The following is a 13,253-nucleotide window of genomic DNA, read 5'->3' on the forward strand; positions in this document are numbered from 1 at the left end:
ATGAGGACAGGGGTGGGGAGTGAGGGCGGAGGGTGGGGCGGGAACTGGGAGGAGGGGAGTTGTGGGGGGGAAAAGAGGAACAAATGTAATAATCTGAACAATAAAGATTTAATTTAAAAAAAAATTCTGGTCTTTAATTTGCTGTTGCTGCTGCTGTTCCTCCTCCTCCTCTGTCTCTCTTTCTTGCTCATGTTTGAGGACTTCCTACAAAGAGGACTTTAACCAGTTTGTGTTTACACAGATGATGAATAGCTATGTGATATCTGGGTGTTAGACCTCATGTCTTCACATTGGGCGACTGGGCAGCATGTTGGCTTTGGGAGCTTATCGGGTGTTTGTATGAAGAATAAGGGCCTCCTAGCATATAAAATGGATCAGGTACTACTAGATGGCATGATTTTGTGGACATTTTAAACAATAGTGAAAATTTCCACTCTACGCCTGCTATGCACCAAGCCTACAATTAGCAGACTTGCGTTTTGAATACTCAGATCCTCCTTAGGGTGAATAAAGTATCTGGGATCATTGTACTGATAGAGGAATGGAGACAAAGAATTTAAGTGTAGTCCCATCCGGTTTTGTTCAGTGGATAGAGCATCATCCTGCAGACTGAAGAGTCCCAGGTTTGATGCTGGTCAAGTCCACTGTACCTCAGTTGCAGGCTCAATCCTCAACCCTGGTCAGGGCATGTGTGGGAGGCAATCAATTGATGTGTCTCTCTCACATCTGTTTTTCTCTATCTCTCCTTCTCCCTTCTACTCTCTCTAAAAATCAATACAAAGATATCATCAGGTGAGGTATAACAACAATCATAATGTAAGTGCAATGATACTTTCAATGGAGCAGGGCTAATAAATGGGAGAGTCAACATTTATTCTCAGGTCACTAAGCCTCATATCTGCTTTCCTCACTGTCCCCATTAATAAATAGCCAATTCAATAGCTTCAGGATCTCCCAGTCCAACCAGTATAAACAGAAATGTGCCAGTCTATGGATGAGTAGGGTAACAGGCTCTCAAGTACTCTATGAACTATATAAACTCAAATGAACCCATTGCCGATATCATGCCTCTCTGCTATGCTATCCCAAAGAGGACAGATCTTTTCTCCCACTATGTAGTTCCTTTTCCTAGACTTTGGGATTCCCATACATTACTCTAAAGCAGTGGTTCTCAACCTTCCTAATGCCACGACCCTTTAATACAGTTCCTCATGTTGTGGTGACCCCCAATTTCATTTTTACAAATTGAACATAATTAAACCATAGTGATTAATCACAAAAACAATATGTAATTATATATGTGTTTTCCGATGGTCTTAGGTGACCCCTGTGAAAGGGTCGTTTGACCTCCAAAGGTGTTGCGACCCACAGGTTGAGAACCGCTGCTCTATAGCAAGTGAACAATTACTTGCCTTCAAACCAGACTTGAATCATTTTCAAGAGGAAAAACTGAATTTCAGAAAAACAGAAAGTTGCCTCCAGGTTGCTAGAAGACAAAATGATGTCCAAAGTCATGGAGGTTGATTTCTCTTTTCCAGGGCCTATAGAGTGAGACTAAATACAAAAAGCCCTCCCCATTTATTAACGTGTGTCCTACTTAGTGGAAGCTGGTGCTGATTTTTTGTTGGTGTAGAGCAATTCCACCAAGATGGTGGGGAGTGGGTCTCATGAGTCAACTTCCTAGACCAAGCTCTTGGTTCCCAGGTCAGGCTCAAGTAAGACCTTTGGATACCAGATGTGTGTTTGTGTGTGTATGTTTTATTAACATATATTAACATATATATTTACTATCTATATATATAGTTATTCAAAAGTTGTTTAATTTTTGTTTTTAATTACAGAGACTATTGAATATTATGAGTTTCAGGTGTACAGAATAGTGATTAGATATTTATATAACCTACTAAGTGATCCCCTCCATAGGGATAGTCCTCCCCTGGCATCAGACATGGTTATTAAAATATTATTTCAGCGGAGGACTGAGGCCTCATATATTCTCAGTGCTGTACTGTGCATCCCTGTGGATATATTTTATGAAAGCCTTTTATCTATTTTCTTTGCAGAAAAGCCGAAGTCTGCTCGCTGGTACTGCACAAACTTTAGTCTGGAACAAACTTTAGCTGAGAATACTGAAAGACACATTTGAAAAGACCGCGTACCCAAATGGGAATACCCTGGCAGAGCTTGCTTCAGCCACTCAACTTGATGAGCTAGTATTACAGGTGGGTCCCTAAGTGTGTCTAGATAGCACGCCTAGTCCAAAGCTTCACACACACTTTTAACCATCATAGAATCCCTATTTATAATTGAATAATTGCTATGTGTCAGGACAGGTGTTAAGCACTTTATGTTTTTATTCTCATGACCACCCATTTTATTGAAAAACACTAAAGCTCACAGGGAGGAATGTCTTCCAAGGATCATAAACACAAGAGGAAGAATTTGAATCCAGGTCTTTCTGACTGCAGACCCACAGTAGTACAGCAGACCTTTTGAGAATGTGTCTCAGATACTCACTTTGGGGTCTGTTCCTGTTTATTTGTAGGGTCTTCTCAATCAGGACATTTGCAATTACATATATATGCCTCTGAGACAGCAGGAGCACTGCTCAGCTCTGCTGCTCTGCGTTGTTCTGAGTCCATACATTCTTCTAAAATTCTTCCCGATTCGCCAAGGCTGGCTCTTCCTCGAATCCTGCCCACCGTAGTAACTGCTGGCACCGTAGTCCAAGTTCCTCCTTTATCCTCTGATCACTCGTTAGAGGTGTCGGGTCTGAGGCCCCCTGCCTAGGGACTGGACCTCCTATTACAGAAGGTCTTAGACAGAGAAGCCATGGGAAGTTGTGGGGGTGTAAGAACGAGTCTTTATTGTAGAAGCCAGTGGCCACATAGCCGTCAGACAAAACAGTTCTTTACAGCAAAGTCCATACAGGCAGCCGGCCAGACACTGGCTGGTGAACATGTACATCTTTCCCACAAAGCAGCATTAGTCTCTGTACCCACAGCTATTATCTGGGCAGCCCCAAGCTGCCTCCTAAACTCACTGCTTCACATCGTAGCAGTACCTAAGCTCTCTGCTTCAGCAGCTTCTCTGGCCTCTCTGACTCAGCAGTTTTTCCTGTCTCCCCTGCCCAGCACACTGGCTGGTCTCTGTAGCCTCACATAATAACTACCTCTGAGCTTCTCTACCAGCACACAGGCTAGTTAACATGGTAGCTATATCTGAGCTCTCTATGAGCTCTTACCTTACATCGTAGCAGTCAGCTCTCAGCTCCGTCTGAGTTCTCCACTCTCTGCACACATAGGACCTACATCTTCTGTGCCTACCACCTCTGCTTGTCTGAGCTCTCTCTCCTCTTTCTGGTCAGTAACCTGTATATTACTCCAGAGACAAAGAAGGCTAGCTGCCAACAGTGACATCAATCATTTGGGTTACAGAAGGGCATGGTGTACCGTGAGATCTCTGTGGCCTTGCAGCTGTGTATGGTACCTTGGCCTTGGGCACCCCGATTAGGCTCATGCTTAGAGCGGCCTTGGCCATTCTGGTGTATTGACAAGGCCTCTGTGCTCTCATTGGCTTTGACTATCCAGGAACCCTGATGTGGTTCCCACAATGCCTTGCCACAGAAGATTCAGGGTGTAAAAATCCCTAGATGACCCCAAAGGTACCCCAAGCTAGATTCCCACTCCATATTCTCATAGTTAACAATCCTCTCTCAGAAAACCCAGAGCATCCAGCAAGACAGAACCCCTTTCTGCAACACCTCCTGATCTAGAGTGCTGTGTTCTCCTATTCTATGTGTGTCTAGCACAATCTCATATTCCCTTTGCCCTCTGAACCCTGAGGCACCAGGAGATAGAGGACATCCCTTATTCAGCTAAATATGAAGAAATGTGAGACTAGCTTTTGCACACCAACTCCTAACTCCTGAGGAGCATGTAGGGTTCCCCTTTGAACCCATCCCCCTTTATTAACCAGCTTACCTGCTCTTTTCCCAGACTTGTTTCAAGAACCAGCATGTCAAAAGGAGGAAACAGCTGCTATAGTGTCAGTCTAGTGTGGCACTAGAAGCACAAAACCAAACCATTTCAGTGAAGGAGGAGGAGACTCCTTTATCTGTACCTTCTACAAACACTCATCCCCTGAGTCCCAGCATTGTGAATGCTTATGACCATGAACCCCCTAAGACTTCTAATATCGAGCAATCTGTGGGGACTGGTGCCTCTGTGGGGAATGTATCATGGGATTCTCAGCCTCGACCTTCAACAGCTATGTCTGAGTGTCTCTGATCCTTCTTGGGCCTCCAATCCCTCTGACATAGATCAGTTTATACAACTACTAGTGTCCTGGTACACAAAATTCATGCACGGGGTGGGGGAGGGGGGGTTAGGGGGGAAAAGAGAGGGAGGGATGTTCCTCAGCCTGGCCTGCACCCTCTCTAATCTGGGATCCCTCAGGGAATGTCCGACTACTGGTTTACCTGATCCCTGTGGGATCGGGCCTAAACTGGCTGTCGGATATCCCTCTCACAATTCGAGACCACTGGCTCCTAACTGCTCACCTGTCTGCCTGCTTGATCACCCCTAACCACTCTGCCTGCTGGTCTTCTCGCCCCCAACTTCCCCCGCTGCCAGCCTCCTCACCCCCAACTGCCCCCCAACCAACCTGCTCGCCCCCAACTGCCTCCCCTGCTGGCCTGATCCCCCCCAACTGCCATCCCCTCCTGGCCTGATCACCCCTAACCACCTCTGCCTGGGCCCCGCCACCATGGCTTTGTCCAGAAGGTCTCCCAGTCTAATTAGCATATTACCCTTTTATTAGTATAGACTAGAGGCCCAGTGCACAAAAATTTGTGCACTCGGGGGTGGGGGGTCCCTCAGCCCAGCCTGTGCCCTCTCGCAAGTCTGGGACCCCTCGGGGGATGACCACCTGCTGGCTTAGGCCTGCTCCCCGGGGGATTGGGCCTAAGCTGGCAATCAGACATCCCTCTGGCAGCCCAGCAGCCCTCGGGGGATGTCCACTTGCCAGCGGGGAGCAGACCTAAGCTGCAGTCAGATATCCTTAGCGCTGCTGAGGAGGCAGGAGAGGCTCCCCCCACCACCGCTGTACTGGCAGCCATCAGCCTGGCTTGTGGTTGAGCAGAGCTCCCCATGTGGGAGCGCACTGACCACCAGAGGGCAGCTCCTGCATTGAGCGTCTGCCCCTTGGTGGTCAGTGTGTGTCATAGTAACCAGTCATTTCCAGTCTTTCTGCTGTTAGGATCAATTTGCATATTACCCTTTTACTATATAGGATAGAGGCCTGGTGCATGGGTCGGGGCTGGCTGGTTTGCCCTGAAGGGTGTCCCAGATCAGGGTGGGGGTCCTGCTTGGGTACCTGGCCAGCCTGGGTGAGGGACTGATGGCTGTTTGCAGCTGGTCACACCCCCTTCAGGATGGGGGGCCCCACTGGGGTGCCTGGCCAGTCTGGGTGAGGGGCTGAAGGCTGTTTTCACGTTGGCCTGTGACTGAAGCTGCCAGCCTCTCCTTTTTTTCTTTTTTTTTAATTCTGGGATTTATTTACCTTCTCTAATTGAAACTTGGTTGCTGTCACTGGAGCTGAGAGCTGGCTCCTGCTTGCTCCAGCTCTGAGGTCATGGACTGCTAAAAGCAGGTATCTGGGGTTTGTTTAGCTTCTATAATTGAAACTTTGTTGCTTTCAGAGCTCAGAGCCGGGCCATGGCAGGCAGGGAACCTTGGCTTCCTCCATCACTGTAGCAAGCAAGCCTCCTGCTTGCTTCAGCTGCATGGCTGCCGGCCACCATCTTAGTTGGCAGTTAATTTGCATATTGCCCTGATTAGCCAATGGGAAGCATAGCAAAGATACGGTCAAAAAAAAAAAAAAGATACGGTCAATTACCCTTTTTGTCTTTTATTAGATAGGATATTCCTTACCTGGGGAGGATCATCCCAGCAGTCTAGATGAGTACCTCTTCCCCAAGTGCCCTAATTGAGGGGATATGGCTGGGATTGATCTTCATTGCACTGGGTAATACCTCCACAGCTCTTGAAAAAGGTTTGTGATCCAAATCTTGTCAAACTCAGAGACATTTCCAAATACATTAATGGGTCAACTCCAGTCTAAACAAACCAGTTATTTATCTTTTTCTATAAGAAGAAATATCTCTACATTTTTTTAAAAATCCTCACCTGAGGATATTTTTCCATTGTTTTTTAGAGAGACTGGAAGAGAGAGGGAAAGAAAGAGAAATATTGATGTGAAAGAAACACATTGATTGCTTGCCTCCTGCACAAGACCCGACCAGGCAGCCTGCAACCAAAGTACTTGCTCTTGTTTGCAATCAAAGCAGGGACCCTTTGGTCTGCAGGCTGACGCATTATCCACTGAGCCAAACCAGCTAGGGTGAGAACTTGAATCTTTTAAAAATTATTCTCCATTGAGCATTATGTTAAGCAAAATAAGCCAGTCAGAGAAAGATAAGTATCACATGATCTCACTCCTATGTGGAATCCAATGAACAACATAAACTGATGAACAAAAATAGCCCCACAGGCAGAACTATGGAACAAACTGTCAAACCTCAGAGGGAAGGCAGGGGAGGAGGGAGAAGAGATCAACCAATGAACTCATACGCGTATATGCATAATGGACACAGACAATAGGGTGGTGAGGCCTGGGCTTGGGGGTGAGGGCAGAGTGGGAGAGGTCAATGGGAAAAAGAGGGCACATATTTAATACTTTCAACAATAAAGTTTTTTTTAAATGATTCTCCTTTAATAAGGTGTGTATCCACAAGGTCAGTCTTCTATTAAATTATAGTTCTCTTGATAATTGTTTTTGCAGACATCTATAATAATAAATGCTAATTAGACCAGACTTATTCTGGACATCCTTCCTGGCAAAGCTGGGGCCCGAGGGGAGCCGGCCGGGGTTCTGGATGCCTGCGGGCGGCCAGAGGAGGGAAGAGCCCGGGTTCTGGGTGCCTGCGGGCAGCCAGAGGAGGGAAGCCTGGGTCCCGGGTGCCAGAGGGAAGCCAGTGCTGGCAGCCCAGGAAAGGGAGGCCTACTTTTGCATGAATTTTCATGCATCAGGCCTCCAGTTGACTATAAAATCATAAATAAAAACAATGAATGAATGGATGGAACTGGAGAGCATTATGCTAAGTGAAATAAGCCAGTCAATGAAGGAAAAATACCACATGATCTCACTCATTCATGGATAATAAAGACCATTATAAACTTATGAACAAAAATAGATACAGAGGCAGAGCTGCCTCAAACAGACTGTCAAACTGCAGCGGGAAAGCCGGGGAGGATAGGGGGGCAAAAGGGGAGGTGGTAAGAGATCAACTGAAGGACTTATATGCATGCATATAAGCATAACCAATGTACATAAGACACTGGGGGGTAGGGGAGGCTAGGGGATTGTCAAGGGTGGGGGAAAAAAGGAGACATAAGTAATACCCTTTGTAATACTTTAAGCAATAAAAAAAAAAAGAAATGGTGGACCTTGGGGAAAAAATGAATGATAAACAAATTCAGAATGTGGTTTTCTTGGGAAGGTGAGGACATGGGAGCAATGGGGGAACACCTATTTTTGGTATTTGAAAGGAGAAGATTGTGCCTAATTAGAACTCAGGAGTTTACAGGTAGTGAGGGGGAAATTTCATCCCAGTGTGAAATGAAACCCAGAAGAAAGGCCTGACCAGTGCCATTAGCAATGTGTTGCCACTTCAAGGCTTCTGGACGTTAGGTTGGAGGAAGGCTAAGGAAAGAAGCATTCCAGTTAAGAGGTTGGAGTTGAAGAAGACGCCGTGGCAATGGACATGGTGAGAGATCATGTGATTGATGCCCAAGGTAGTCCTTGTGGAGAAAGAGGCTATTTCCAGAAGACGTTCTTAAATCTGTCGTGGTCTATTTTTATGAATAATCTCTTCTAAGTAATGTGTCTCCTAAGTGGTTCTCCAGACTTGCTAAGAGGCTGATTATCAGAGCCCCTAGAATAGTCATTCTGACATCTAGGCAGGAACTCAAAGAAGCTAAGAAAGGAGGGTGGCCGCTATTACTGCAGAGAAACAATTCCAGAGAAAAAGGTAGATATGAGCCTGGCTGGTTTTCAGATATGAAACGAAGCAGTGGCTGCTATACACCTCCTATGGCTGCCTATTAACATAGAGGTGTGGATTGCATTTTTTTCTGTGTCTGTTTCAGCACGTATGTCTGGCATGTATGAGGCGGGCATTTTGTCCCTTTAGTGCTCGTATTGAGAGGAACTGCACCTGAGAAGTTATAATCGGTTCACTTCATGAGCACCAGGCCCTGATTTTGATGGTGAGGCGCTGGACTTCTGTCCCAAGCTTAGTGCTGTAATTGTATTACATTTGGAAATCCCATAGAAAGTAATCAGTGTTTTGGGTTTGTGGGAAGTGTGAACGTCTCTGGGGCCTGAGGGTGGAACGCTAGCTAGTCTCTTAGGATGATTTCTATGAACCACAAGTCAACACACCCGTGCCCTAGTGTAGTCTCCTCCACATGATATGGCTGTCTCTCTGACTCACCTTTGAACTCTAGGATGTGAAGGGTGTGGCATTGCATGACTTCTAGAGCAAGGTCCTATTATACCTTACACCTTCTGCTTGGGCCTTTTCAAGGGATCACTATGGAAGCCATGAAACCTGAATGAGTTGATGAGGTCTAAGACAGCTATGAAGGTTGTATAAAGAGAAACAACCAGCCAGCCCCCAGCTCTTTCATCCAGCTCAAGTGAAGAGTCAGACCTGAGGAAAGCACCCATCAGGGAACTCCACTTCCCACTACCATCTGATTAGAACCACAAAATACACCACCCATATGAGTGCAGGACACCTGCAAAACTGGGAGACATAATCATAAATTATTGTTTTAAAACAATATATTTTGGAGAGGTTTGTTATTCTGCAATGATTCTGTGGGGCATCACAGCCAGAGTCAGGTCACTGCATCCCGTGTATAAATTGTTCTTGTTTTAACAATAACTGTATCCTCCCTGGCCTAAAATCATAACAGTTCATTACCAAACATGTCCCAGGTTTCTGCCCACATAACTTGAAAAATCTTGCAATTGTTTGAGTAATAGAAAAAAGAGATTCTCTGAGGTAGATCTTGGTTTTCCAACTATTTCTTGGATGAAAACTTTTTAAGTGCTGGCCTTGTCATTTTCTTTATTTTTCCCAGTGCATCTCACACAAAGCCAGGCACAGTGACCATAGATATATTAAACATCCTTGGAATAAAGGAAGATTTAAGAAATCTCACCTGATTGTCCTCCGAATACAAAGTTCCTTCCCCAGCTACCAATTATAGCTTTCTGGCTTGAGACAGGTACCTAATATCTTGGTTTAGCTGTCTGAAATTGGGGAAGGATTTTGCTTTAGAGTGCCTGGCGTATCGTAAGAACCACATAAGGATACTGTCACCAATGCCTTCTCAGACATCTCATGACCCTGCCCCTCACTCCATGTGTCCGAGAAATATTTGTCCTCTGATTCCTTGACCCCTCCCACAGTACTCTCATGCCCCTTTTCGTGCTGAGCACTTAATCTTTTTTCTCTTTTTTCCTCAGAAGAAAGAAGCAAATCTCGTTAAGTTCTCAGGAGTTTTAATGACCAAGTGTGGGGGAAGGGAGAGAACCCCTGTTGTTAGCCAGCTCTGGGAATCACAGGGTCTCTTAGGGGGAGGGATCTCCTTGACAACGGGGGTTCTGGTCACATCCTTCTCTACTGGACACTCACTGAGCTCAGGGAGACATCTCTCCACACCTGGATCATCTTCACACTATTTGGCGGGAGTCGATGGGAAAATGTGTAACATTGACGGCCATTTATCTTTATCTGGAAGGGAAAACGTATCATAAACACAGTATGCCACCAACAGGCTACCGTCTTTCTCTCCACTTCTTCCCTATAGACACACCATCCCCCAGAAACTCTCAGTCACATTCCAAAAGTCAGTAGACATGCTCCTTTCATAGCCTACATTTTGCGACCATTTCAGACAGCTGTTCATTCTATTTTCTGAGATTCTCTTATTCCTCCACTGAAGTGCTGCCACTTTCTGCTGCATTGTCTACGTCTCCCAGGCCTTCTCTCTAGCTTAGGAGATTCTCATGGCCAGGAACTGTGTCTCATGAATCCTAAGTGTCTGTATCCTTCCTTACTTCCTTTCTTTCTTTCTTTCTTTTTTTCTTTCTTTTTTTTATCCTCACCCTAGGATATTTATTTCCATTGCTTTTTAGACAGAGTGGAAGGGGGAGGGAGAGAAAGTGAAACATTGATGTGAGAGAGACAAATCAGGGCCAGGGATCGTACTTGCAACCCAGGTATGTACCCTTGACTGGAATTGAACCCTCGGCCTTTTGGAGTGAGGGCCAATGCTCTATCCATTTAGAAACACTGGCCAAAGTGTTACTTGTTTTATTAAACATATGAGAGCCAGGACAACATCTTCAGTGTCAAGATATTCTTCTCTAAAACTCAGTGTCATCACAGAACTGACAGAATAGACATGTGATTTTAAATGGTCATCATCTTTCCAGTCTCCCAGCATTCACATGAGTTCTGGTTCCAATCCCACCATCTGAGGCCACCTTTAAAAAAATTATTTTCCAGTTACAGTTGCCAGGATATGAGAGAAACCCATCCATTGGTTGTCTCCTACACATGCGCTGACCAGGGCCTGTCCAAGGAACAGCCTGCAACCTAGATATGTGCCCGTGACCGGAATAGAATCCAGGACCCTTCGGTCTGCAGGCCGATGCTCTATCCACTTAGCCAAACCAGCTAGGGCATCTAACATCATTTTTTTACAGCAAATAAACTCTAGTCCTCAATGTGTGATTACTAGAAATACTTATAACATCATTTATTTAAAAAGAAACAAAAGCAGATACAGATACATGATGATAGATGATAGGTAGATGATAGATAGATAGATAGATAGATAGATAGATAGATAGATGATAGACTTGTACAAGCATATAATATCTCTGTAAAGAGCACAAAAGGACTAGTAACTGTTGCTCTGGAGAGAGAGACTGGATTTAGGAATGTAGAAAACACTGAATTTTAAACTAAATATAATTATTTATATGCATATTTTAACAATCTCCTACATGAAAACTGAAAGAATGACAGCATAGGTAGAAAACATGGCTGCAAGTGAAGATAGAGGAATTGAACCCAGGACCCTTTAGTCTGAGGGCTGACGCTCTCAGGCATGTGTGCTGATCTTGACCTGAGCATGGCAGTACCAGCAGAGAGTGCTCTGTGATGAGAGGGGCAGGAGATGAACCACAAGGGACTCTGAGGGCCAGGCCAGGGAGAGCTGTGTCCTCCTCAGAGAGCCCTTAGAGCCCATGTAGTGGATGCTCCTGGGTACACTCACCTGGTACTCATTTTGCAGCACTGAGATGCACAGCTCAAATGGTTGGCGATCCACAAAAGGCATACCATCGTATCTCTCCTCTGACTTCCAGTCCCCAAACTGACGGCTGTTCATCACCACGCAGTTGCCAAAGTACACTCGGAAATAGAAGGCGATGTCGGAGTCCTCTTCAGTTCCGGTGTGGAAGTCCACCTGCAGTTCTGGGCTCATGCTGAAGGCAAAGCACGCAGCATGTGGAGCAGGACCGCTCCTCATGGGGTCCCACATTCAACACACACATCCACACCCTCCCCAGCTCCTCCTGGGGGAAGGAAGGCCTTCCTGGGGGAGACCGCAGTACGTGTCCCTGTGGGGCTGCTTCCGCTTGTCCTGCCCAGGCTGGGGAGATGCCTCATCTCTTAGCCCAGGACTCACACTGAGCAGCAGTCACTGGCCTGGGGCTACTTTTCATGCCCTGGAAATACTGTGTCCCTTGATAATAAACCTCAGCTCCAATGCCTGAGTGACCCCAGCCCCCACACTTCAACACTTACCCACAGACATTGCACCTGTAGGTTTAATCCTGGCACCGGATGGGTCTCCAGGAACTGCAACTGCATTGTGCTACCATTATACTAATTACACATTTCAGTATCATTCTTGCATGAAGTGACCTCCAAAGCTACAATAACCTCACTTCTTCATTTTCCCACCGTAGGCTACAGAGTACTCACACGAAAGACATGGCCGGTGTCCCTTTGATTGTCACTGAAGAACCAATGTTCAAGGATGAAATTTTTGTGTATGGGACCTGCCATGGGAGAGGAGAGCAGATGAGAGGGACAAAGCCAGGTGTGGTCTCCCCTCCTACAACACCTAGTGGCAAAGCAGGGTAAACATCAAAGGACAAACTCTGAGGGCCCCCTTCCTCCCACCTCATCACAGTCAGGACGCCGTGTCCATGAAGAAATGAGAGAATTGTCATTGAAAGCAAGCTTTCAAGAACCAGGCTTCCTGGGTTCTAATTTTGTCTCTTACTAACAGTGAGACCGTAGATCAATTACTTGAATTCTCCTTGCCTTTGTCTCCTCAGTAGAAGGAGGATTATCAGAAATTACTACTTCAGAGGGAGCTCTCAGTAACAGAGGAGCTCATAGATGTAAAACCTTTAACCAGATCACTGGTATGTATAGGGTCTAAACGGGTGACCTAGCCAAAGGGGAAGGGCCCTTTCTGAAGTAACACCCTCTGAACATTTCCTATCTGAAACTGTAAAGACAAGACAAAACTATAAAAATATATATATTCACTCCAATGAAAAACATCTGTTAAAAGAGAGAGCAATGATCGTGGAAAAGGAGATGCCTGTATGTGGGCTATATATGCACCAGAATTTTCAAGGACATGCATTTTCTTTCAGGAGCATGCACAAGTCATTGAGGACGCAGCCAGTACCTGCACACAGGATGGCGGGCAGTAATTGATGAAAGTAATTCAAGAAAATCTAGAGAACCGAAGATGGCGGCATAGGTTAACGCCGGAGATTGCTGCCTTGAACAACCAATTCAAATTAAGCTTGAACCAGGGACCAGACAACATCCAGAACCACAGGAGGGCTGGCTGAATGGAAATTCTACAACTAGGAGTAAAGAGAATATTATATCCAGACTCAGAGGAGCCGCAGTGCTGAAGTGAAATTCTCAGGTACCGAGTGCGCGCGGAGCGGGGCTGGCGGCGCGGAGGGCGCGAGTGTTTACAATTGGGAGGGAGTCGCGGACTTTGAGCTCCAGATCCGGGCGAGTCGCTGGGGACGCAGATTCAAACGGGAGAGGCAGGACTGTCTGGCCCCAGTTG

General features: G+C 45.9%; 1 protein-coding gene and 1 long non-coding RNA gene across 3 annotated transcripts in view; one reads left to right on the top strand and one right to left on the bottom strand.

The window, feature by feature from the left end:
- LOC102752669 overlaps positions 1–4,372 on the top strand; it is a 43,880-nt gene extending 39,508 nt beyond the window's left edge. For both annotated transcript variants that reach the window (XR_001513842.1, XR_001513841.1), the window contains exons 2-3: positions 2,064–2,222; positions 3,999–4,372. This is a non-coding gene — a long non-coding RNA (uncharacterized LOC102752669). The remainder of the gene's footprint in view (positions 1–2,063; positions 2,223–3,998) is intronic.
- Positions 4,373–7,491: 3,119 nt separating this feature from the next.
- CLC (Charcot-Leyden crystal galectin) overlaps positions 7,492–13,253 on the bottom strand; it is an 8,078-nt gene continuing 2,316 nt past the window's right edge. Inside the window, exons 2-4 of the mRNA XM_015563856.1 lie at positions 12,134–12,210; positions 11,421–11,631; positions 7,492–9,868 (exon numbers count right to left, since the gene is read on the bottom strand). Of these exons, the coding sequence (XP_015419342.1) occupies positions 9,755–9,868; positions 11,421–11,631; positions 12,134–12,210 (402 nt within the window). The 3' untranslated portion in view covers positions 7,492–9,754. The remainder of the gene's footprint in view (positions 9,869–11,420; positions 11,632–12,133; positions 12,211–13,253) is intronic.

The sequence above is a fragment of the Myotis davidii genome, unplaced genomic scaffold (assembly GCF_000327345.1).
Source record: "Myotis davidii unplaced genomic scaffold, ASM32734v1 scaffold178, whole genome shotgun sequence".
NCBI classification, from domain to species: Eukaryota; Metazoa; Chordata; class Mammalia; order Chiroptera; family Vespertilionidae; genus Myotis; species Myotis davidii.